Genomic DNA, 25010 nt, shown 5'->3' with positions numbered 1-25010 from the left:
AGCTCCCTCTGTCACCCCATCGGCGCACCCATGACGCGGTCACGGAGCGCCGATGGGTTTCCATGGCAGCCAGGGGCCTAAAAGAGGCCCCCAGGTCTGCCTATTAGGCCATAGCAGTGGCATGGCCTAATAGATTTCACGTCAGTTTTACACTGACAGTATACCAAACATATCTGCGATAAGATCATCGCATTGTGGTTGGTACATTGCTGGCACTGCCAGGGAGACTCCTGCACCAGTCACACTTTTTACAGCGACCGTTTGAAGCGGTGCCGTATAGGGTTGCACAATGCATTTAAAGAGCGATAATATTTCGATGCCGTGCACCCTGTTCAATACCGTTAATTCATGTATTTCGATACTAAGCTGTGCGGCCGCACAGCTTAGTATTGTAACTGATGAATGTAGTCAGAGCAGGATTGCGGCTGTGTAACGCAGCCATTGCCCTGCTTCTGACAAGTGTGCGCGCGCACGTGGTCAGCATGAAGTGATGCGGCCGGCGCTGCACTAACAAGCCTCGGCAATTAAGATGGAGAAAATGGCGGGCGCACTGCAAAACACCTCCTCCTCGGTCTTCAGTGTCGGCGCAGCTGCTCATTAGTGCAGCGCAGGCCGCGACCGAAATAACGAGTAATTAACCGAATCACGCACCTCACACATTAACCCAATGTTGTCCATTAGGAATGAGAAACACGATTACTATTAATGCGAGGCACATGGAGGTTCAAAATTCATCAGACCCCGTGCCTCATCAGAAACTAGAAGAACTTTTTATTTTATTATTGTTGGCAAAGAGTCGTTTTGGTATTGAAAATCGCAATACTACACAAAGTATCGAAGTCCAAATACTGGTATCGTGACAACCACAGCGCCGTATCTATATGGAGTAACGTCCTCATCAGCTTACACAGGGGTTCTATTCTACAACCATGGGGCAGTTAGGTCAGCATAACAGATGCACACAAAAAAAACATAGGCTGTATAAACATGAAAAAAACCTTAACCCCTTCCCGACATTTGACGTACATGTACGTCATGGAAAGTATTGACTTCCCGCATCTTGCCGTACATGTACGTCAAACGTTTGGCACCGGCTCAGAAGCTGAGCCGGTCCCATCATCACCGGATCTCAGCTGTATCTTACAGCTGACATCCGACTGTAACGACGGGGACCGAAATTAGCTTCGATCCCCGCCATTAACCCCTTAAGTGCAGCGCTCAAACGCGATCGCTGCACTTAAGGTGTTTGCAGCTCATCGGAACCCCAGTAATGAAATTGCCGGGGTTCCGGTGGCTGCAATGGCAACCGGAGGCCTAATACTGGCCTCCCGGTCTGCCTAGCACCGAAGCCGGTCAAGATCCGCCCGGCGGCGGAGCCTGATCGGCTTCCGTAGCTGCCGGCAAGATGGCGCCGGGTCAGGAGCTGATCCGGCGTCATCAGCGGTGGAAGTCAGCTGTACTGTACAGCTGACATCCACCTGTAACGGCAGGAACCGGAGCTAGCTCCGATCCCTGCCATTAACCCCTTCGATGCAGCAATCGAAAGCGATTGCTGTATCGTAGCGGTTACAAGCAGATCGCCAGCCCTGACAGGCAATCGGGACTGGCGACTGCTGTTATGGCAACAGGAGACACAATGGTCTCCTGCTCTGCCATTACGGAAGCCGATTTAGGCCCCGCCGGGAGGCGAAGCCTAAACGGCTTGCTGTCAGTGAATGACTGACAGATCTAATACATTGCACTACATAGGTAGTGCAATGTATTAGAAAAAAAAAAATCTGACCGTTGGACCTTCAAGTCCCCTAGTGGGACTTGAGAAAAAGTGTAAAAAAAGTATAAAAAAGTGTAAAAAAAAGTGCAAAAAATAAAAGTTTGAAAACAATAAAAGTTTCAAGTAATCAAATAACACACAATCCCCCTTTTACTCTTATCAAGTCCTTTATTATTGAAAAATAATAATAAACCATATGTATTTGGTATCGCCACGACCGTAACGACCGGAGGTATCAAAATATTATATTATTTATTGCACGCGGTGAACAGCGTAAAAAAAACCCGTAAAAAACGTTACCAGAGTTTCTGTTTTTTAGTCACTTTGCCCTACAAATATTACAATAAAAAGTGATCAAAAAGTCGCACGTATCCAAAAATGGTACCTATAAAAACTATAGCTCGTCCCGCAAAAAACAAGCCCTCATAAAACTCCGTCGACAAAAAAATTAAAAAGTTATGGTTCTCACAACTTGGCGACAGAAAAAATACATTCTTTTTACAAAAGTAATTTTATTGTGCAAAAAGTTGTAAAACATAAAAAAGTTCTATATATGAGGTATCGCCGGAATCGTACTGACCCGCAGAATAAAGGTAACATGTAGTTTATAATGCGTGGTGAACTCTGTATAAAAAAAAAACCAAAAAAAGCTGTGCCAGAATTGCGTTTTTTGGTTTACCTGGCATCCCAAAAAATAGGATAAAAGGTGATCAAAAAGTCACATGTACCCCAAAATGGTACCAATAATAACTACAGCTCATCCCGCAACAAACCAGCCCTCATACCGCTACGTCTATGAAAAATAAAATTAGTTATGGCTCCAATAAGTCAGGAAATAAATAAATATGCAGTTGTGCCCGAGGAGAACATTTCTTCTGTTTCAAGAGGCGATTTATCAAGGACCTAAAATTGGGGAACCAGGAAGGGAGGGCCCAATCATATCCGATGGAAGCGACGGTGCCCGTATTATACCAGGATAATACTTTCCCAGCAAAATTCCCCAAACTACAAAGGCGCGGAGTGTGGACCAAAAGGGGGATAAGAAATGACACCATTTATCAGTGCGACACCGGCCTGTGCAGAAAGGATTGCTTCACAGCGTAACACACATCTATGGATTATTTTTATTTTTTTATACCACCTGACTATGCCCCTTATATACTCCGCCCCGCTTACATGTACCCCCACATTATAAAACACCAGCAATACTCAAACAAATATAGTACCAAGCAAAATCCGCTCTCCAAAAGCCAAATGGTGCTCCCTCGGCCCTGAACCCTACAGCGTGCCCAAACAGCAGTTTCCTTCAACATATATGGCACCGTCATACCCGTGAGAACCCTTTTAACAATTTTTGTGGTGTGTGTCTCCAGCGTCATAAGCTGGGCATGACATATTTGCCACTGAATGGCATATCTAGGGAAAAATATAAATTTTTAATTTGCACCATCCGCAGCGCATTCATTTATGGAAAAGACCTGTGGGGTGAAAATGCTCACTACACCCCTTAATAAATGCCTTGAGGGGTGCAGTTCCATAATGGGGTCACTTATCAGGGGTTTCTTTTTATTATTTCACATCTGAGCCTCTGCAGTTGTGAACCAATACTTTGTAAATCGCCAAATTAGGCCTCCACTCCGCATGGTACTCTTCACTTCTGAGCCCTGTCATATGTCCAGACAAAAGATTAGGGCCACATGTAGGGTGTTTCTAAAACCGGGAAACACCGCATAATAATTAGAGAGCTGTCTTGTTATGGTGGCACAAGCCGGGCACCACATATTGGCATATCTATGGAAAAAAATCCCATTTTCACTCTGCAACATTGAGCGCACACTAATTTCTACAAAACACCTGCAGGGTTAAAATGCTTACTACACCCCTTGGTAAATGCATTGAGGGGTGTAGTTTACAAAATGGGGTCACTTCTGGGGGGTTTCCACTGTTTTGGGCCCACAGGTGCCCAGAAACCAATCCAGCAACATCTGCACTCCAAATGGCGGTCCTTCCCTTCTGAGCCCTGCCGTTTGCCCAAACAGCAGTTTATGACCACATATGGGGTATTGCCGTACTCGGGAGAAATAGCTTTACAAATGTTGGGTTCTTTTTTTCCTTTATTTGTTGAGAAAATGAAAAAATTTGCGCTAAAGCTACGTCTTATTGAAGAAAAAGGACTGTTTTTATTTTCACTGCCTAATTCTAATAAATTCTATGAAACATCTGTGGGGTCAAAATGCTCACTACACCCCTAGATGCATTCTTCAAGAGGTGTAGTTTCCTAAATGGAGTCCCTTTTTGGGCGTTTTCATTGTTTTGTCCCCTCAGGGGCTTTGCAAATGTGACCTGGCCTCCGCAAATCATTCCTGCTAAATGTGATCTCAAAAAGTCAAATAGTGCTCTTTCCCTTCTAAGCCCTGCCGTGTGTCCAAACAGCCGTTTATTACCACATGTGGGGTATTGTTTTACTCGGGAGAAATTGCTTTACAAATGTTGTGGTGCTTTTTCTCCTTTAGTCCTTCTGGAAATGAGAAAAAATTAGCTAAACCTACATTTTCTTTGAAAAAATGTAGATTATTATTTTCAGGGCCTACTTCCAATAATTTCTGCAAAAAAACTGTGGTGTCAAATCGCTCACTATACCCCTAGATAATTTCCTCAATGGGTGTTGTTTCCAAAATGGGGTCACTTGTGGGGGGTTTCCACTGTTTTGTCCCCTCAGGGGCTTTGTAAATGTAACATGGCCTCCGCAAACCATTCCTGCTAAATTTGAGTTCCAAAAGCCAAATGGCGCTCTTTCCCTTCTCAGCCTCGCCGTGTGTCCAAACAGCCGTTTATTACCACATGTGGGGTACTGTTTTACTCGGGAGAAATTTCTTTACAAATTTTATGGTGATTTTTCTCCTTTAGTCCTTGTGGAAATGAAAAAAATTAGCTAAACCTACATTTTATTTGAAAAAATGTAGATTTTCATTTTCACAGCCTACTTGCAAAAATTTCTGCAAAAAACCTGTGCGGTGAAAATGCTCACTACACCCCTAGATAATTTCCTTGAGGTGTCTAGTTTCCCAGATGGGGTCACTTTTGGGGGATTTTGACTGTTTTGGCACCGGAAGAGCCCTTCAAACCTGACATGGTGCCTAAAATATATTCTAACAAAAATAAGGCCCCAAAATCCACTAGGTGCTCCTTTGCTTCTGAGGCCGGTGTTTCAGTCCAGTAGCACGCTACGGCCACATGTGGGATATTTCCTAAAACTGCAAAAACTGGGCAACAAATATTGAGTTGCATTTCTCTGGTAAAACCTTCTGTGTTATAAAAAAAATTGTATTAAAAATGTATTTCTGCAGAAAAATATGAAATTTGTAAATTTCACCTCTACTTTGCTTTAATTCCTGTGAAATGTTTAAAGGGTTAAGACATTTTCTAAATGCTGTTTTGAATACTTTGAGGGGTGAAGTTTTTAAAATGGGGTGACTTTTGGGGTTTCTAATATATAAGGCCCTCAAAACCACTTCACAACTGAACTGGCCCCTGTAAAAATAGCCTTTTGAAATTTTCTTGAAAATGTGAGAAATTGCTGCTAAAGTTCTAAGCCTTGTGAGGTCATAGAAAAATAAAAGGATGTTCAAAAAACGATGCCAATCTAAAGTAGACATATGGGGGATGTTAATTAGCAACAATTTTGTGTATTATAACTGCCTGTCTTACAAGCAGATACATTTAAATTGAGAAAAATGCTAATTTTTGCAATTTTTCGCTAAATTTTGGTGTTTTTCACAATTAAATACTGAACATATCGAGCAAATTTTGCCAGTAACATAAAGTCCAATGTGTCACGAGAAAACAATCTCAGAATCGCTTGGATAGGTGAAAGCATTCCGGAGTTATTACCACATAAAGTGACACATGTCAGATTTGAAAAATGAGGCTCTGTCAGGAAGGTCAAAAGTGGCTAAAGAGGGAAGGGGTTAATGTCTGAATAAATTAGTTCTACAAGTTTCTAATAAGCTTTGGGTTTCAATTCATTACCATACAAAAAAAAAAAAAAAAAAAGAAACGCACACCTCTCCTCTAACATCCTGCAGACCGGCCTACTGGGATGAGGTGTCATCCCATGTGACCGCTGCAGCCTCTGATTGGCTGCAGCGGTCACATGTAATGAAACGTCCTCCCAGGAGGCTGGCCTAGACTATGAACCACAGAATCCTGGGTAAATTTGTTTTTCTGAGTTGAGGAATTTGTGGAGGAATTGCCTATTTTCCACCACAAAAAACGCAACATCTGCTATTCGTTGCAGGTTTTACCTTCTCATTGGATTCAATGGGGAAAACCCACAAAAAACAGCAATTACGCAAAAACACTCGACACGCTGCGGATTAAAAAACCGTATGTCAAGTTCGGAGCGTCTTTTTCCGCTACTGTATTATGCAACAAAATCCATCACAGAAAATCTGCAGTATTTACTCTACGTGTGAACCTGGCTTTATTCTGAACATGCGGCTAGGAGTAAAAGCACCAGGTCCCTGTGTAGTGGGCACCAGATCACACACCAGAGCACCATGTCCGTCTCTATATATCGCCGTAATCTATTCAGGAAGTCCCGGCAATTGTTTTCCCAACTTGAATGACCTTCCTGCTTTATAGACAGAACACTGAAATTTCAGAACAAGTTCTGCCAGATTCATGAGGAATATCCTGCTCCATGTTCCCCAGCAAACCTATTTGTCAAAATAGCAGCGCGAAAAACTAAAAGATTAGAAAATCACCGCGAATGCAGGAGTGACACTGCAGACTATGGAAACCATTGTTATTGAGCAAAATGAAATCTTCTCCTACATTTCCAAAAGCTTCAGGATATTAGAAATGATCGACCGATCGCAGGCAGCAAATATCAATCCAAATCATCTCTCAGTGGCCACATCAGGTATAAAAAAGGGGCCATAAGAAGAAAGAACAAACATAGTCACCATTTCTACACGTCAGGAAGAAACATGCAGTAACAAGTCTCTGTTCACACTACATTCATCCCACATAGATTACATAGTCATACAGCATATAGCAAAAATATCCTCCCCCCTTGTGTTTTTCCTGTTTGGTTGCATTACAACCTTGAATTAAAATGGATTTTTGGGGCAATTTGTACTATTTGATTTAGGCCTAATTCACATCTGCGTCAGGGGATCCCATGAATGGAAAGAAACTGAAACCATAGCTTCTGTTTGCATTACCATTGATTTCAATGGTAACTTGAGTTGCAAACGTTTTCTCGTTTGTCTCCATTCCGTAAGGTTTGCATTTTTTTAGTTTGAGCACAAACAATAGTGCTGTCGACTACGATATTGATTCCGCCAAAAGACCGGAAACCTTATGGAACGGAGCATTACCATTGAAATGAATGGTAATGCAAACGGAAGCTATGGTGTCCGTTTCTCTTTCCGTTCATGGGTTCCTCCAAAGGAAAGGTCTGACGGAACCGATCACCGGAGCCTGACGCAGATGTGAACTAAGCCTTACACATCAGGTCTACCACTTTTATTGTTTGGATCACAGTAAAAAAAAAAAATCAAAGACAAAAAACATAGAACTGTAATGGTCCTAAATATTCACCCCTGACAGCCAATACTTTGTTGAGCCACTCTTTCCTACAATTACAGATACAAGTCTCTTGGGGTTTGTCTCTGTTGGTGAAGCACGTCCGACATTGGGATTTTGCCCATTCTTCCAGGCAAAACGGCTGCCACTCCTTCATGTTAGATGGTTGCGTTGGTATAATGAGTCTTCATGTCATGCCACAGATTCTCTTCTGGATTGAGGTCTGGACTTTGACGCGACCATTCCAGGATGTTCTCTGCACTTCATTACTGTTTCTGTGGTAGTTCCAGCAGAGGACGCGTAATCTCGTTGTAACCTGTCATTTACCGCGTAATCTCGCGAGATCACGCTTCCTCTGCACTTTATTACTGTTTCTGTGGTAGTTACAGCAGAGATTGTGAATAGACATCCCATGGAATGTCTATTCACGGTCTAAACACTTCAGTATTGTTAATGTGTTAGTATAAGACAGCACATAAGGATCTAACAGGATCCCTATGCGCTGTGTAAATGAATGGAGAGGAGTGCATGATGCTGATTGGTCAGCGTCATACACTCCCCTGTACAACGCCCACTTGGTCTAAAGTAAAAACACGCCCACTTGGGCATTAAGCAACTCATTAGCATAAATCTAAAATAGCTAATAAAGTGGTGAAAACAGATCGTTTTTTAAAATTTAAAGCACTGCTGTCACCTACATTATAGCGCCGATCTTATGTAGGAGACAGGACACTTATAATGTGGTGACAGAGCCTCTTTAAGCAACAGCTTTTTTTCTGGAGTGCTCAATCAAAAAACCCCATCCTGTGTAAACTTAGTGATCCTATATACAGATACTACATCTCCTCTGTGTAGTATACACCTTATACTGATCCTATATACAGATACTACATCTCCTCTTTGTAATGTACGTCTTATACTGATCCTATATACAGATACATCTCCTGTGTAATGTACGTCTTATACTGATTCTATATACAGATACATCTCCTCTGTGTAGTGTACACCTTATACTGATCCTATATACAGATACTACATCTCCTCTGTGTAGTGTACGTCTTATACTGATCCTATATACAGATACTACATCTCCTCTGTGTAGTGTACGGCTTATAGTGATCCTATATACAGATACTACATCTCCTCTGTGTAGTGTGCGTCTTAAACTGATCCTATATATAGATACTACATCTCCTCTGTGTAGTGTACGTCTTATACTGATCCTATATACAGATACTACATCTCCTCTGTGTACATCTTATACTGATCCTATATACAGATACTACATCTCCTCTGTGTAGTGTACATCTTATACTGATCCTATATACAGATACTACATCTCCTCTGTGTAGTGTGCGTCTTATACTGATCCTATATACAGATACTACATCTCTGTGTAGTGTACGTCTTATACTGATCCTATATACAGATACTACATCTCCTCTGTGTAGTGTACGTCTTATACTGATCCTATATACAGATACTACATTTCTGTGTAGTGTACATCTTATACTGATCCTATATACAGATACTACATCTCCTCTGTGTAGTGTGCGTCTTATAGTGGTCCTATATACAGATACTACATCTCCTCTGTGTAGTGTACAGCTTATACTGATCCTATATACAGATACTACATCTCTGTATAGTGTACATCTTATACTGATCCTAGATACTACATCTCCTCTGCGTAGTGTACATCTTATACTGATCCTATATACAGATACTACATCTCCTCTGTGTAGTGTACATCTTATACTGATCCTATATACTACATCTCCTCTGTATAGTGTACATCTTATACTGATCCTATATACAGATACTACATCTCCTCTGTGTAGTGTACGTCTAATAGTGATCCTATATACAGATACTACATCTCCTCTGTGTAGTGTACGGCTTATACTGATCCTATATACAGATACTACATCTCCTCTGTGTAGTGTACATCTTATACTCATCCTATATACAGATACTACATCTCCTCTGTGTAGTGTACGTCTTATACTGATCCTATATACAGATACTACATCTCCTCTGTGTACATCTTATACTGATCCTATATACAGATACTACATCTCCTCTGTGTAGTGTGCGTCTTATACTGATCCTATATACAGATACTACATCTCCTCTGTGTAGTGTACATCTTATACTGATCCTAGATACAGATACTACATCTCCTCTGTGTAGTGTACGTCTAATAGTGATCCTATATACAGATACTACATCTCCTCTGTGCAATGTACGTCTTATACTGATCCTATATACAGATACTACATCTCCTCTGTGCAGTGTACAGCTTATACTGATCCTATATACAGATACTACATCTCCTCTGTGTAGTGTGCGTCTTATACTGATCCTATATACAGATACTACATCTCCTCTGTGTAGTGTACATCTTATACTGATCCTATATACAGATACTACATCTCCTCTGTGTAGTGTACGTCTAATAGTGATCCTATATACAGATACTACATCTCCTCTGTGTAGTGTACGGCTTATACTGATCCTATATACAGATACTACATCTCCTCTGTGTAGTGTACATCTTATACTCATCCTATATACAGATACTACATCTCCTCTGTGTAGTGTACGTCTTATACTGATCCTATATACAGATACTACATCTCCTCTGTGTAGTGTACATCTTATACTGATCCTATATACAGATACTACATCTCCTCTGTGCAGTGTACAGCTTATACTGATCCTATATACAGATACTACATCTCCTCTGTGTAGTGTGCGTCTTATACTGATCCTATATACAGATACTACATCTCCTCTGTGTAGTGTACATCTTATACTGATCCTATATACAGATACTACATCTCCTCTGTGTAGTGTACGTCTAATAGTGATCCTATATACAGATACTACATCTCCTCTGTGTAGTGTACGGCTTATACTGATCCTATATACAGATACTACATCTCCTCTGTGTAGTGTACATCTTATACTCATCCTATATACAGATACTACATCTCCTCTGTGTAGTGTACGTCTTATACTGATCCTATATACAGATACTACATCTCCTCTGTGTAGTGTACATCTTATACTGATCCTATATACAGATACTACATCTCTGTGTAGTGTACGGCTTATAGTGATCCTATATACAGATACTACATCTCCTCTGTGTAGTGTGCGTCTTATACTGATCCTATATACAGATACTACATCTCCTCTGTGTAGTGTACATCTTATACTGATCCTATATACAGATACTACATCTCCTCTGTGTAGTGTACGGCTTATACTGATCCTATATACAGATACTACATCTCCTCTGTGTAGTGTACATCTTATACTCATCCTATATACAGATACTACATCTCCTCTGTGTAGTGTACGTCTTATACTGATCCTATATACAGATACTACATCTCCTCTGTGTAGTGTACATCTTATACTGATCCTATATACAGATACTACATCTCCTCTGTGTAGTGTACATCTTATACTGATCCTATATACAGATACTACATCTCCTCTGTGTAGTGTGCGTCTTATACTGATCCTATATACAGATACTACATCTCCTCTGTGTAGTGTGCGTCTTATACTGATCCTATATACAGATACTACATCTCCTCTGTGTAGTGTACATCTTATACTGATCCTATATACAGATACTACATCTCCTCTGTGTAGTGTACGTCTAATAGTGATCCTATATACAGATACTACATCTCCTCTGTGCAATGTACGTCTTATACTGATCCTATATACAGATACTACATCTCCTCTGTGTAATGTACGTCTTATACTGATCCTATATACAGATACTACATCTCCTCTGTGTAGTGTACATCTTATACTGATCCTATATACAGATACTACATCTCCTCTGTGTAGTGTACATCTTATACTGATCCTATATACAGATACTACATCTCCTCTGTGTAGTGTACATCTTATACTCATCCTATATATAGATACTACATCTCCTCTGTGTAGTGTACGTCTAATAGTGATCCTATATACAGATACTACATCTCCTCTGTGTAGTGTACATCTTATACTGATCCTATATACAGATACTACATCTCCTCTGTGTAATGTACGTCTTATACTGATCCTATATACAGATACTACATCTCCTCTGTGTAGTGTACATCTTATACTGATCCTATATACAGATACTACATCTCCTCTGTGTAGTGTACATCTTATACTGATCCTATATACAGATACTACATCTCCTCTGTGTAGTGTACATCTTATACTGATCCTATATATAGATACTACATCTCCTCTGTGTAGTGTACGTCTAATAGTGATCCTATATACAGATACTACATCTCCTCTGTGTAGTGTACATCTTATACTGATCCTATATACAGATACTACATCTCCTCTGTGCAGTGTACAGCTTATACTGATCCTATATACAGATACTACATCTCCTCTGTGTAGTGTACGTCTTATACTGATCCTATATACAGATACTACATCTCCTCTGTGTAGTGTACGTCTAATAGTGATCCTATATACAGATACTACATCTCCTCTGTGTAGTGTATGTCTTATAGTGGTCCTATATACAGATACTACATCTCCTCTGTGTAGTGTACATCTTATACTGATCCTATATACAGATACTACATCTCCTCTGTGTAGTGTACGGCTTATACTGATCCTATATACAGATACTACATCTCCTCTGTGTAGTGTACGTCTTATACTGATCCTATATACAGATACTACATCTCCTCTGTGTAGTGTACGTCTAATAGTGATCCTATATATAGATACTACATCTCCTCTGTGTAGTGTACGTCTTATACTGATCCTATATACAGATACTACATCTCCTCTGTGTACATCTTATACTGATCCTATATACAGATACTACATCTCCTCTGTGTAGTGTACGTCTAATAGTGATCCTATATACAGATACTACATCTCCTCTGTGTAGTGTGCGTCTTATAGTGGTCCTATATACAGATACTACATCTCCTCTGTGTAGTGTGCGTCTTATACTGATCCTATATACAGATACTACATCTCCTCTGTGCAGTGTACAGCTTATACTGATCCTATATACAGATACTACATCTCCTCTGTGTAGTGTGCGTCTTATACTGATCCTATATACAGATACTACATCTCCTCTGTGTAGTGTACATCTTATACTGATCCTATATACAGATACTACATCTCCTCTGTGTAGTGTACGTCTTATACTGATCCTATATACAGATACTACATCTCCTCTGTGCAATGTACATCTTATACTGATCCTATATATAGATACTACATCTCCTCTGTGTAGTGTACGTCTAATAGTGATCCTATATACAGATACTACATCTCCTCTGTGTAGTGTACGGCTTATACTGATCCTATATACTGATACTACATCTCCTCTGTGTAGTGTGCGTCTTATAGTGGTCCTATGGATAGAAACTTCCATCTCCTCTGTGAATCTGTGGAGCTCTATCAGTGTTATTGCTCGAGTCTTTGTTGAATCTATGATTTAGGCCTCATGCACACGACCGTACGTATTTTTTCCCACCCGTAAATACTGGCGTAAATACGGGTCCGGTGTCACACGTATTCGACCCGTTTTGCACCAGTATTTAAGGACCTGTGCCCGTAAATATGGGTCCGGTGTCACCCGTATACCACCCGTATTTACGGGCACCTTTTTTGTGGCAAAATAGCACTGCACTAATCGGCAGCCCCTTCTCTCTATCAGTGCAGGATAGAGAGAAGGGACAGCCCTTTCTGTAATAAAAGTTAAATAAATTCATACTTACCCGGCCGTTGTCTTGGTGACGCGTCCCTCTCTTCACATCCAGCCCGACATCCCTGGATGACGCGGCAGTCCATGTGACCGCTGCAGCCTGTGATTGGCTGCAGTGGTCACATGGCCTGAAACGTCATCCAGGGAAATCGAGCCGGATGTCGAGAGGGATGTGTCACCAAGGCAACGGCCGGGAGACCGGACTGGAGGAAGCAGGAAGTTCTCGGTAAGTATGAACGTCTTTTATTTTTTACAGGTTGCTCTTTATTCTGATCGGTAGTCACTGTCCAGGGTGCTGAAAGAGTTACTGCCGATCAGTTAACTCTTTCAGCTCCCTGGACAGTGACTATTTACTGACGTCGCTTAGCAACGCTGCCGTAATGACGGGTGCACACATGTAGCCACCCGTCATTACGAGAGCTCCATAGACTTCTATGGACTGTCCGTGCCGTTATCACGGCCTGAAATAGGACATGTTCTATCTTTTTCAACGGCACTGGCACCTTCCCGTAAGAAAACGGGAAGGTACCCGTGGCCAATAGAAGTCTATGAGCCCGTTATTACGGGTCGTAATTACGACCCGTAATAACGGGAGTTTTTACGGTCGTGTGCATGAGGCCTAAATCCTATCTAATTTTTTCAGGTGACTTCACAATAAGCTATCACATGTGCATACATGAGGAATAACTATTTCTGGCCATTATATAGGGCATCATTTAGCAGTTTTCCCCTCTGCAGGTGCTCTCTCCAATTCTGTTGTCTGAGCTAGTGGGCAAAATCTAACTGCGATCATGTCTTCAATACACATAGAAGAGGCAAATCCTGCTCTATCATACATATATACCGCAGCAGGATGAAGGACATTATACAGGAGTACTGAGAAATGCAGCTGAGAATCCAGCACTGGGGTAACAGAAATATTACCAGCAACCTGTGTATTTCTCACTCTGCTCCATCCTGCTCCTCTCCCCTCCATAGGCTTGTATTGGCAGGCAGTAAAGTGACACCCCACCAACCCTCTGCTGTCTCCTCTGTTCTGTAAACAGGGTCAGCCAATAATTAACAGGGGGTTGATAGCCGATTATAGGACTAGTGGCATTAATTTCACACAGAATTTGCATGGAAAAATAAAATTATGGCTCACAGAAAACTATTTTTCGGCCCCATGCACACGAACGTGTTTTTGCGTCCGCAATTCCCCGGGAGAATTGCGCACCCATTCATTTCTATGGGCCCATACACACTATCCGTGTTTTCACGGGTCTCCGCATGTCCGCAAATCTGTGCCGCAGAAACTCAGGACATGTCTTATTACGGCCCGCAAATTCGATGCGGACATGCCCATAGAAGTCAATGGGCCCGTGGAAAATGCGGGTACACCTCCGTGTGTCAACCGCAGTTTGCAGAAGTGTTGCTAGGCGACGACCGGGAATGAGTTCTGTCGTCATCCTGTTTTACCTAGGCTTTTTTTTTTTTCATCCGCATTTTGCGGATTACATACGGATGAACTGCGGAGGACATTTCACGGAACACGGTCCTGGAATTTGCGGACCAGAAAAACACTACGGTCGTGTGCATGAGGCCTTCATCTTTTATATAGTTTCCTTGGAAAAGTGGTTTAAAAAATAATAATAAACAATATCAATTTGGAATCGCTGAAATCGTATCAACCTACAGAATACAGTTACTATGTCGTTCTAACCACACGGTGAACGCCGTAAAACAAAATCACAACAAACCATGGCGAAGTGGCTGCTAATTTCCCATCCTACTCCACAATGAGTCTTTATTCAGTTTTAGTACACTATATGGTGCCATTAAAAACTACAACTCGCCACGCAAAAACCAAGCCCTCATATGGCTACGTTGACAGAGGAATAAATAAAATAAAAAGTTGAGGGGTTAATGAGTCTGGCTTTGCACACGATAGCCGGTATTCACAATCGTTTCCTTGTCAGTTTCTATATGAAAAACTGCCCAGACTGGATTTCTCCTCAAGGTCTTAACATAGAAAAGTCGTCACGTGAAGTAAACATCAGCTCCGGGGAGAAGTCAAGGTCTTAAGACTACGAGCTCAGAAGTACAGTAACACCCCCCCCCCCCCATGTATTCTCTAATGCAGGGGCGAAATTTACAATTTTTTGACAGTGTTGGGGGTCACATTGTCAGATTGGATCTCATGTCTCTAGATAGATTTAGTACAACGTGGCCATTATCCAACACCATCATAGGTTGGACGAGCAGTATCATCAACCAAGGCGGCCCCACTGTTGTGTATTGTCACCACGTAGCCGCGGCCTAAAGGCGGTTGGCATTACTATATCGGGACCCGGTCTCAGTTATGGAGTTACAGTGGCGCTCTTTATATTTAACTACTGAATGCCTCAAAAACCTGAAGAGAATAAAGTATTCCAGTTATTTTACTCTAAGGCCTCATGCGCATGACCGTAATCTTTATTCGCAATTATGGATCTGTAATTGCAAATAAAATATCGACCCATTAATTTTCTATCGGCCACAGGCACCTTCCCGTATATTTACGGGTGTGTATCCAGGCCGTAGAAATGACCCACAAAAAATAGAACGTCCTATTTTTCACATTTATGGACCGTGCTCCTATACTTATTACTTTGAGCACGGTCCGAAAATGCGAGTGACACCGCGGCCCGGCCGCGCAGTATTTACTGACCATAAATACTGCATGGTCGTGTACATTAGGCCTAAGTATTAGGGTGCAAGAATAAAGGATGTCATTTTGGCACATCTCCTTTATTAGGCCAACTGCAACCGCTATATCTCCATGGATTCAGAAGCCGGACGCACAACGATCACTTTCACTTGGGTTGTCTTGATGAAACAGGAGACCCCAGGTTAGTTCCGTCAACTACTAAAATTGCCAGATATAAATTATACCCTATTAAACTATTGAATCTCAGAAGCTCTACCATGGAGAAACTAAACGATTACTACAACCGCATAGAAGCGTGGTGCGGGGAGGAACATATATTTTTTTTGGACTACTGCATGCAGGAAGGAAGCAACAAGAGATCAGAACAGAAACAAAATGACTAAATGGCATCATCAGGCCACAAATGAGTCACACCGGCCGCTTCACTTCCCCTTTCCTAAACCCCCAGGGTACAGCAAGTAATGGCCGGTCTTCTATCAGGTGATGGGGAAATGAGTGCAACATCTATAGAGCCCCCTATATCTGCAAACTGCCGAAAGACCATCCATCATAGGCCATCCGGCGCCCGTCCCTCCATCATAGGCCATCCGGCGCCCGTCCCTCCATCATAGGCCATCCGGCGCCCGTCCCTCCATCATAGGCCATCCGGCGCCCGTCCCTCCATCATAGGCCATCCGGCGCCCGTCCCTCCATCATAGGCCATCCGGCGCCCGTCCCTCCATCATAGGCCATCCGGCGCCCGTCCCTCCATCATAGGCCATCCGGCGCCCGTCCCTCCATCATAGGCCATCCGGCGCCCGTCCCTCCATCATAGGCCATCCGGCGCCCGTCCCTCCATCATAGGCCATCCGGCGCCCGTCCCTCCATCATAGGCCATCCGGCGCCCGTCCCTCCATCATAGGCCATCCGGCGCCCGTCCCTCCATCATAGTCCATCCAGCGCCCGTCCCTCCATCATAGTCCATCCAGCGCCCAGCCCTCCATCATAGTCCATCCAGGACCCGTCCCTCCATCATAGTCCATCCAGCGCCCATCCCGCCATCATGAACTATAATGGAGGGACGGGCGCTAGATGGACTATAATGGAGGGACGGGCTCTGGATGGTCTATCTAGCGCCCGCCCCTCCATTATAGTCCATCCAGCGCCCGCCCCTCCATTATAGTCCATCTTACTAGTGATCTAATTTAACAACTTACCAAAATCTACCACGCACTCAGCCGTCGAAGACTACAGATTTGTTGGCCAGGGATGCCCGTCCCCTTCCACTAAACTTGCTTACTTTTTAGAAAAAATTGCCATGAGCGGTAGAAACTGCACAAAATTCACTATTTATTCTGCAAATTGCAACATTTGTGTGGTTTATACTTTTAGATCCCATGCAATTTTGGCCGTAATTACGGACCAATTAATTTCTATTGACCACAGACACCTTCCCATATATTTGCAAAAAGGTGTCCGGACCGCAGAAAGCCTCCACAAAAGATAGGACATGTCCTGTCTTGCTTTTTACGGACTGTGTCCATGGCCACGTGCATGAGGCCTTAGTTTAAGAATTCATTACCATTTTAAAATATCTGCTTGCTGACCGTGAACTGAAAAATTAAACTTTACATCAAAAAGCTGAAAAACCTGTACTTCTCACATCCAGGTGACACAGGTACACTGTTTGTTAAAGGGAGGTTTTCCCACAGAATACAAGATAAATGTTAGATCAATCAGGGCCATATCACTAGTACAAGCATCTCACGAGAAGGTATATTTACTGTATATAATAGTATCGTTTTCAGCATTATTCTAAGCAAAAATTAGTTATAGTGCGGAAGACCGGCCTGGTGTTTGCCAAAAGGACACTGTGCATACGCCAGGTGAATGGCAACCTGTGGATACGTTCGGCGTATACGTCATACACAGGGAAGCAGTTCACTGTAGAAGAGTTTTTGCTATTTGTAACGCACCTTATGTACAAACTGCACTCATTTGTACAGCAACGACGCTTTATAACAGTGGCACGGGTAGAGGGTAGAGATAGAAACAACCGTGCCTCTGATACAGGATAATGCTGCCTGTTCCTTCACCACTCAGTCAAGGTGCTGCACTATATAACACTCCCACTGTCGTGCCACAGATTGTAAGGACAGAGAGCTGCCACTAAAGGCTTTCTAGAAAAAGGAGGCACGTCCAATCATTTATCCACGCATAGGACATGACGACACTACTGAAAGGTCATGGGAAGTGAACAGGATAAAACAGATCTATACCCAAGCTGGTCACTGGAGGATTTACAACAGCAGGGAGTACGTCAGTAAACAGGAGCAATAACACTCTACCTGTGTGACAATGCATGGACGGTCGTTACACCACAACAGAAAAGATGACAAAAAGCAAGCCTTCGGGACTATAGGGACATGGTACCAACATAAAGCAAGGACTAAAAAGTTTCTATAGGTACAGATTATTGGAGACCTTAGGAGTCTATTATATCACTCCAAGAGCCATTTCAACATGCTTGGTAGCCATGCCTACTATATGCCCATATGTGCCATGACATGCAGTATAACATGCCGGAATACAGAGGTATATATAGTGCATCATGAAACGCCTACAGGTCCGCAAGACTCCGTGTGTCCACCGTACAGGGTCCATACATGCAAAACCTCAGTGCAATAATATATAGCGTCGCACAGAGGAACGGAAACCCCTGCAGTATAACAATAGCACTGCATTATGGATCCGCTCCACACTGAACTGGTACAGAGCCAAAAGCACAAGAACGAAAAAAAGCTTCCTTACAGGAAATCTGACAATCTGCTGCCATCCAATGTGAAATAAGAACAGTCCATATAATAGAACAGTCCTATGCAAAATGAAGACACATTATCCACCCAAAATATATTACTAAACATATGGCAGATCATCAAAGCTACATCATAAAGGAAAGTACACGATACTATGAACGACCCGGAAAACTTCATGTCAGAGCTCAGGAAACATATTAAGCCAAAAACATGTGGACACCTCACCTCATTGAGTTATTGCAAACAGGTGAATGAAATCAGGCACACAGCCATGCAATCTCCATAGATGAACGCTGGTAGTAGCACGGGTCGCACTGAAGTACTCATCGACCCTACACGTCACTGTCATAGGATGCCACCTGTCACAAGTCAAGTTCCTCACATTTCTGATCTGCCCACATCATCTGTAAGTGTTATCTGCTAGATCTGCCCCAGTCACCTGTAAGTGTTATCTGCTAGATCTGCCCCAGTCACCTGTAAGTGTTATCTGCTAGATCTGCCCCAGTCACCTGTAAGTGTTATCTGCTAGATCTGCCCCAGTCACCTGTAAGTGTTATCTGCTAGATCTGCCCCAGTCACCTGTAAGTGTTATCTGCTAGATCTGCCCCAGTCACCTGTAAGTGTTATCTGCTAGATCTGCCCCAGTCACCTGTAAGTGTTATTATCTGCTAGATCTGCCCCAGTCACCTGTAAGTGTTATTATCTGCTAGATCTGCCCCAGTCACCTGTAAGTGTTATTATCGGCTTGATCTGCCCGATCACCTGTGCTATTATCTGCTAGATCTGCCCCAGTCACCTGTAAGTGTTATTATCGGCTTGATCTGCCCGATCACCTGTGCTATTATCTGTTAGATCTGCCCGGTCAACTGTAAGTGCTATTATTTTCTAGATCTGCCCCAGTCACCTGTAAGCATTATTATTGTAAAGTGAAAGTGTCTAGGAGTAACAGTTCAGCCATGAAGCAGTAAACCACGCAAACTCAGAGCGGAGCCACCAATGCTGAAGTGCATGATGTATAAAGATCAACTACATCACTCACTACAGATCGTATTCATACACTACTTCTGGAAGTAACATGTAGACTGCACAGTGGCGTAGTAGTCAATTATATGCAAAGCATTAGGATCTGTATGTCTTTTCAGCAACTGGATGTAATGCTCCTATTCACAGATGGGATGCGGAGATCTTGAAAATAATGAGGAATTGAAAAAACGGAGTCAATTGGAAAGTCACCAAAGGACTATTTACAAAAATAAAAAAAAAGTCTGCATACTATTCTGTCCTGCAAAACTACAGGCAGATAGAAATCCCCCCTCCCCCCCCCCCACATGCTTCCACTGTGTATAAACTGATCAAAGACCATCTATAAATCATCACTATGATGGCAAGTCCTCAACCAAATAGCCAAAAATACCTGAAGCCTGCCACGCCACATCCCCCCGCCCCACATGCTTCCACTGTGTATAAACTGATCAAAGACCATCAATAATCACCACTATGATGGCAAGTCCTCAACCAAATAGCCAAAAACACCTGAAGCCTGCCACCAACATATGTGGTCAAGATTTCACCTAAACATAAGCCCTGTAGGAAGACAAGCTGTCCATATCCCCTATTACAGCATATGGACGTCATAAAGGGAAGTCTTACGCTCGAGGACCCCCCCCCCCCCATTATGATAAACAAGAGGGCAGTCTGGAGGACTCCAGGGGTCCATGTATTATGTGGGAGAGCTCCTGACATAACACGTTCATAGGGCCTCATCAGCCGACGGGGCCAAAAGAGTTTCCTTTTGGCCTCCGTCAGGTCAGTATATTTTTTTTTGAAGGATGGAATAGTGTAATAGACTGCGCTATCCCATTCCGCAAAATATACCACTTGGTATACTTTTTTTTTTTTAACATGGTAGGCTACGGGTGAGGCATGCCACTGCATGGCATCCGTTTAACGCCAACTCGGTAATACGAAAGGGGTTGTGAATGATAAGGCAGCTCCCCTAAGCCTTAGGCCCCATTCACACGAACGTGTTTTTGCGGCCGCAATTCCCCCGAAAATCCACGGGAGAATTGCGGCCCCATTCATTTCTATGGGGCCATGCACACGACCATAGTTTTTACGGTCCGTGCATGGCCCGGGAGCCCGCACCGCAGAAAGATCGGACATGTCTTATTACGGCCGTGTTCTGCGGTCCGGGCTCATTGAAAATAATGGACGCGGCCATGTGCAACGGCCTGCGATTTGCTGGCGGCTTGCGGCTGACAGTCCAGAGCCGGCCGACCCGAAAATCACGGCTGTGCACATGGCTACGGTCGTGTGTATGAGGCCTTAATCTCATTCTTCATCACTTTCCTACACATGGAAATCAGATAATAAAGGAACACCGTGCTTAGTGTCTGTCCGGCTGGCGGGGGCAGGGCATTCTTTGAATTCCTGGGTCATGCACCACCCCCATCACTTTTGCTCAGAGTGCTCCTTTAACATTTTCCACTCCGTCGATTTTGAGCTTTTCTGATATTATATTACGGAAATGTTTAGTGCTAAGTGAAGCTTCTCTAAGATGTAGCGAGAGAGAGAGGACGTCCTCCCTGTAAGACCTGATCATGAAGATAAACTAAGCTGGAACCAGACGGTACAAATAGAAACCAGGGAGAAAGAGGAAGTAGTGCAAGAGAAGCAGAGCCGCAGGCTACACGGAGGGGTTACCATAGTCTACTACTAACTCATCGTAATGGATCTATCAGATTAGTCATGGATTCTGCAGAAACAGAAGCTGCGACCAGTGGGAACAGAGCCCAGCGCTGACAACACTGTATAGACCATGCAACATCCCCCCCCCCCCAGTACACTCCATCACCCTCTCTAACAATCTGTATCAGCCCCCCTCCTCCAACATTCTGTATCCCTCACCCCCCCCCTCTCCAATGTTCGGTATCTGACACCACCCCCCCCTCCGCCAATATTCGGTATCTGACACCACCACCCCCCCTCCGCAAATATTCGGTATCTGACACCACCCCCCCCCTCCGCCAATATTCGGTATCTGACACCACCCCCCCTCCTCCGCCAATATTCGGTATCTGACACCACCCCCCCTCCGCCAATATTCGGTATCTGACGCCACCCCCCCTCCTCCAATATTCGGTATCTGACGCCACCCCCCCTCCTCCAATATTCGGTATCTGACGCCACCCCCCCTCCTCCAATATTCGGTATCTGACGCCACCCCCCCTCCTCCAATATTCGGTATCTGACGCCACCCCCCCTCCTCCAATATTCGGTATCTGACGCCACCCCCCCTCCTCCAATATTCGGTATCTGACGCCACCCCCCCCTCCTCCAATATTCGGTATCTGACGCCACCCCCCCTCCTCCAATATTCGGTATCTGACGCCACCCCCCCTCCTCCAATATTCAGTATCTGACACCACCCCCCCTCCTCCAATATTCGGTATCTGACACCACCCCCCCTCTCCAATATTCGGTATCTGACACCACCCCCCCTCTCCAATATTCGGTATCTGACACCCCCCTCCAGTGTCCCCCCTCCAGTATTCTGAATCCGTCTCTTGCAACCCGCACATCCTCGATTGTGCGTCCCTCTCGTCCCTTCATGTTCCCCGCTGAGCTTCACCTTCTGCCCCTGTCCCCCGTGCTTTCTCTACCTTCACTGTCACACATGTCACCTCCACATCGGTTGAATGCTGTCAGCCTCGAGTTACCGGTCAGCTCTGCCCTCACCATGTATTTGGTGCCCAGGATGATGGTTCCGGTCCGGACATGGCAGCAGCCGCAGCACCTAGTGCTGTACAGCCGGTCCCGGCTCCGCTTCAGATTCATGTTGCCTATAACTCTTCCACCGTCCTCCGATACAGCTTCTTCTCGAGCTCTGCACGGAGCGTCAAACGCACCATACGTAACGTCCTTAGTCATGGTCCTGAGGGGCGGAGCCTGAACTCTCCAACCGCCATTTTTAAAAACGGCAAGTAACGCTTCTCATATACGGGCGGCCATCTTGGAAATGGGAAAAATAATATAGTGTCCAATCAGAGCTTGTTTCCGGTGTTGTTTTAAGGCGCTTGTTGGCCGCAAGATGTCGCTGCTCTGTGAGTCTGCTAACAGCTGATGACGATGTTTTTTCAAACTTTTTTTGTGTACTGAACTTTATATAATATAATGGCGGCAGGAGAAAGACTGACTGATACTTCAGTACAAATACACAATAGTTTACTCTCAAGCCAATGGGAAATAGTTATGAATTAAAAAAAGAACATCACATACCATAGTAGGACATATATAACGCATGTAAGTGGTGCCACCACAGGACATTCACTTTCCAATCCTATGGCCCCTAAATTCCTGCAGATCCCCTGAAACAATCTGATGCCCCCATAACAGTGTGTCAGTGCAGATGCCCCAGTACAGGACCGGCCTTAGAGGTGCGCGACCTGTGCGGTAACAGGGCTCATCGGCCGGGGCGTCACAGTGGCTTGGCAGCTGAGACCACCATAAATCTTAATAGTAATTGTATATCAGTATTATTTAGACATTATATTGCACTCTTATTAAAGTGGTATTTCCAGAATCGACCGTTACCACCTTCTCAGAGAATAGGTTATAATAGATTGCTGGGGGGGGGCCTACCGCTGGGACCCCCACTGATCACAAGAATGGGGGCCCTAAACCCCCTGTCCCTCCTTACTGCACCCCCTTCCCCGCAGTGAGGGGGAGCTTAAAGAGGCTCTGTCACCAGATTTTGCAACCCCTATCTGCTATTGCAGCAGATCGGCGCTGCAATGTAGATTACAGTAACGTTTTTATTTTTAAAAAACGAGCATTTTTGGCCAAGTTATGACCATTTTCGTATTTATGCAAATGAGGCTTGCAAAAGTACAACTGGGCGTGTTGAAAAGTAAAAGTACAACTGGGCGTGTATTAGGTGCGTACATCGGGGTGTGTTTACTACTATTACTAGCTGGGCGTTGTGTATAGAAGTATCATCCACTTCTCTTCACAACGCCCAGCTTCTGGCAGTGCAGCACTGTGACGTCACTCACAGGTCCTGCATCGTGTCGGCACCAGAGGCTACAGATGATTCTGCAGCAGCATCGGCGTTTGCAGGTAAGTCGATGTAGCTACTTACCTGCAAATGCTGATGCTGCTGCAGAATCAAGTGTAGCCTCTGGTGCCGACACGATGCAGGACCTGTGAGTGACGTCACAGTGCTGCACTGCCAGAAGCTGGGCGTTGTGAAGAGAAGTGGATGACACTTCTATACACAACGCCCAGCTAGTAAAAGTAGTAAACACGCCCCGATGTACGCACCTAATACACGCCCAGTTGTACTTTTGCAAGCCTCATTTGCATAAATACGAAAATGGTCATAACTTGGCCAAAAATGCTCGTTTTTTAAAAATAAAAACGTTACTCTTATCTACATTGCAGCGCCGATCTGCTGCAATAGCAGATAGGGGTTGCAAAATCTGGTGACAGAGCCTCTTTAAGTGGTGCGACTGTTTCTGTCATTGCCATAGACTTTAAATGGAGCAGCAGCGGGCATGCTTGACCGCCGCTCTAGTCAATGTCCTCCTCACTGCGATCGAGCAGTGAGGATGAACGGGAGGTTGGGGACCCCTTTCTCACGGTCAGTGGAGGTTCCAGCGGTCAGACAATTATCACCTAACCTGTGAATAGGTGATCATTTTCCATACTGGGAATACCCCTTTACATATGGAGTTATTCTCCATGTTGATACTGTATGGCGGTATTTACTTTGGCATTGTGCGGCACTTCTACTTAGGCACTGTACAATATATTATTTTTGCAGTGTATAGTGGTGGCGCCACTGTACAGTACTGGGCAATGTATGGAAGTGATATATAGGTGCCAAACTACATGAAGCTTATAATCAGACACTGTATGGTAGGGATGTATGACAGTACACCATGGTGTGGAGGTGGTTGCAGACAGAGGTACTTCACAGGGCACCAAGGTGTGGAGGTGGGTGCAGACAGAGGTACTTCACAGGGCACCAAGGTGTGGAGGTGGGTGCAGACAGAGGTACTTCACAGGGCACCATGGTGTGGAGGTGGGTGCAGACAGAGGTACTTCACAGGGCACCATTCAACACATAGTTGGCCTTACCCCATAATACAGTACTGACTAAATATGACCCATCATAATTTGCCTACATCAGAGGCAATGTCTAAGCGATTGTAATGGTTGTTGCCCACCCTAAGGCCTCCATCACACAGGGTTGTTGTATGGCGTTTTAAACTGGATGAAAAAACGGCAGCGTTTTTAGAACACATCATGCGTTTTTAATGGCATTTTTAATTTTGTGTCATTTTTTCCCTGGTGTGTTATTAAAGGGAATGTGTCGCTAGAATTTTTATT

At 43.9% G+C, this 25010-nt stretch overlaps 1 protein-coding gene across 1 annotated transcript in view; it reads right to left on the bottom strand.

Annotated features, from left to right (window-relative positions):
* Positions 1 to 22562, bottom strand: part of LAPTM4A (lysosomal protein transmembrane 4 alpha) — a 41897-nt gene extending 19335 nt beyond the window's left edge. The window contains exon 1 of the mRNA XM_075861062.1: positions 22356 to 22562. Coding sequence (XP_075717177.1) covers positions 22356 to 22547 — 192 coding nt within the window. The 5' untranslated portion in view covers positions 22548 to 22562. The remainder of the gene's footprint in view (positions 1 to 22355) is intronic.
* Positions 22563 to 25010: the final 2448 nt, after the last annotated feature.

Source organism: Rhinoderma darwinii, chromosome 4 (assembly GCF_050947455.1).
Source record: "Rhinoderma darwinii isolate aRhiDar2 chromosome 4, aRhiDar2.hap1, whole genome shotgun sequence".
NCBI classification, from domain to species: Eukaryota; Metazoa; Chordata; class Amphibia; order Anura; family Rhinodermatidae; genus Rhinoderma; species Rhinoderma darwinii.
Note: the sequence above shows the minus strand (reverse complement) of the source record. Positions and strands in the feature narration are given on the sequence as shown.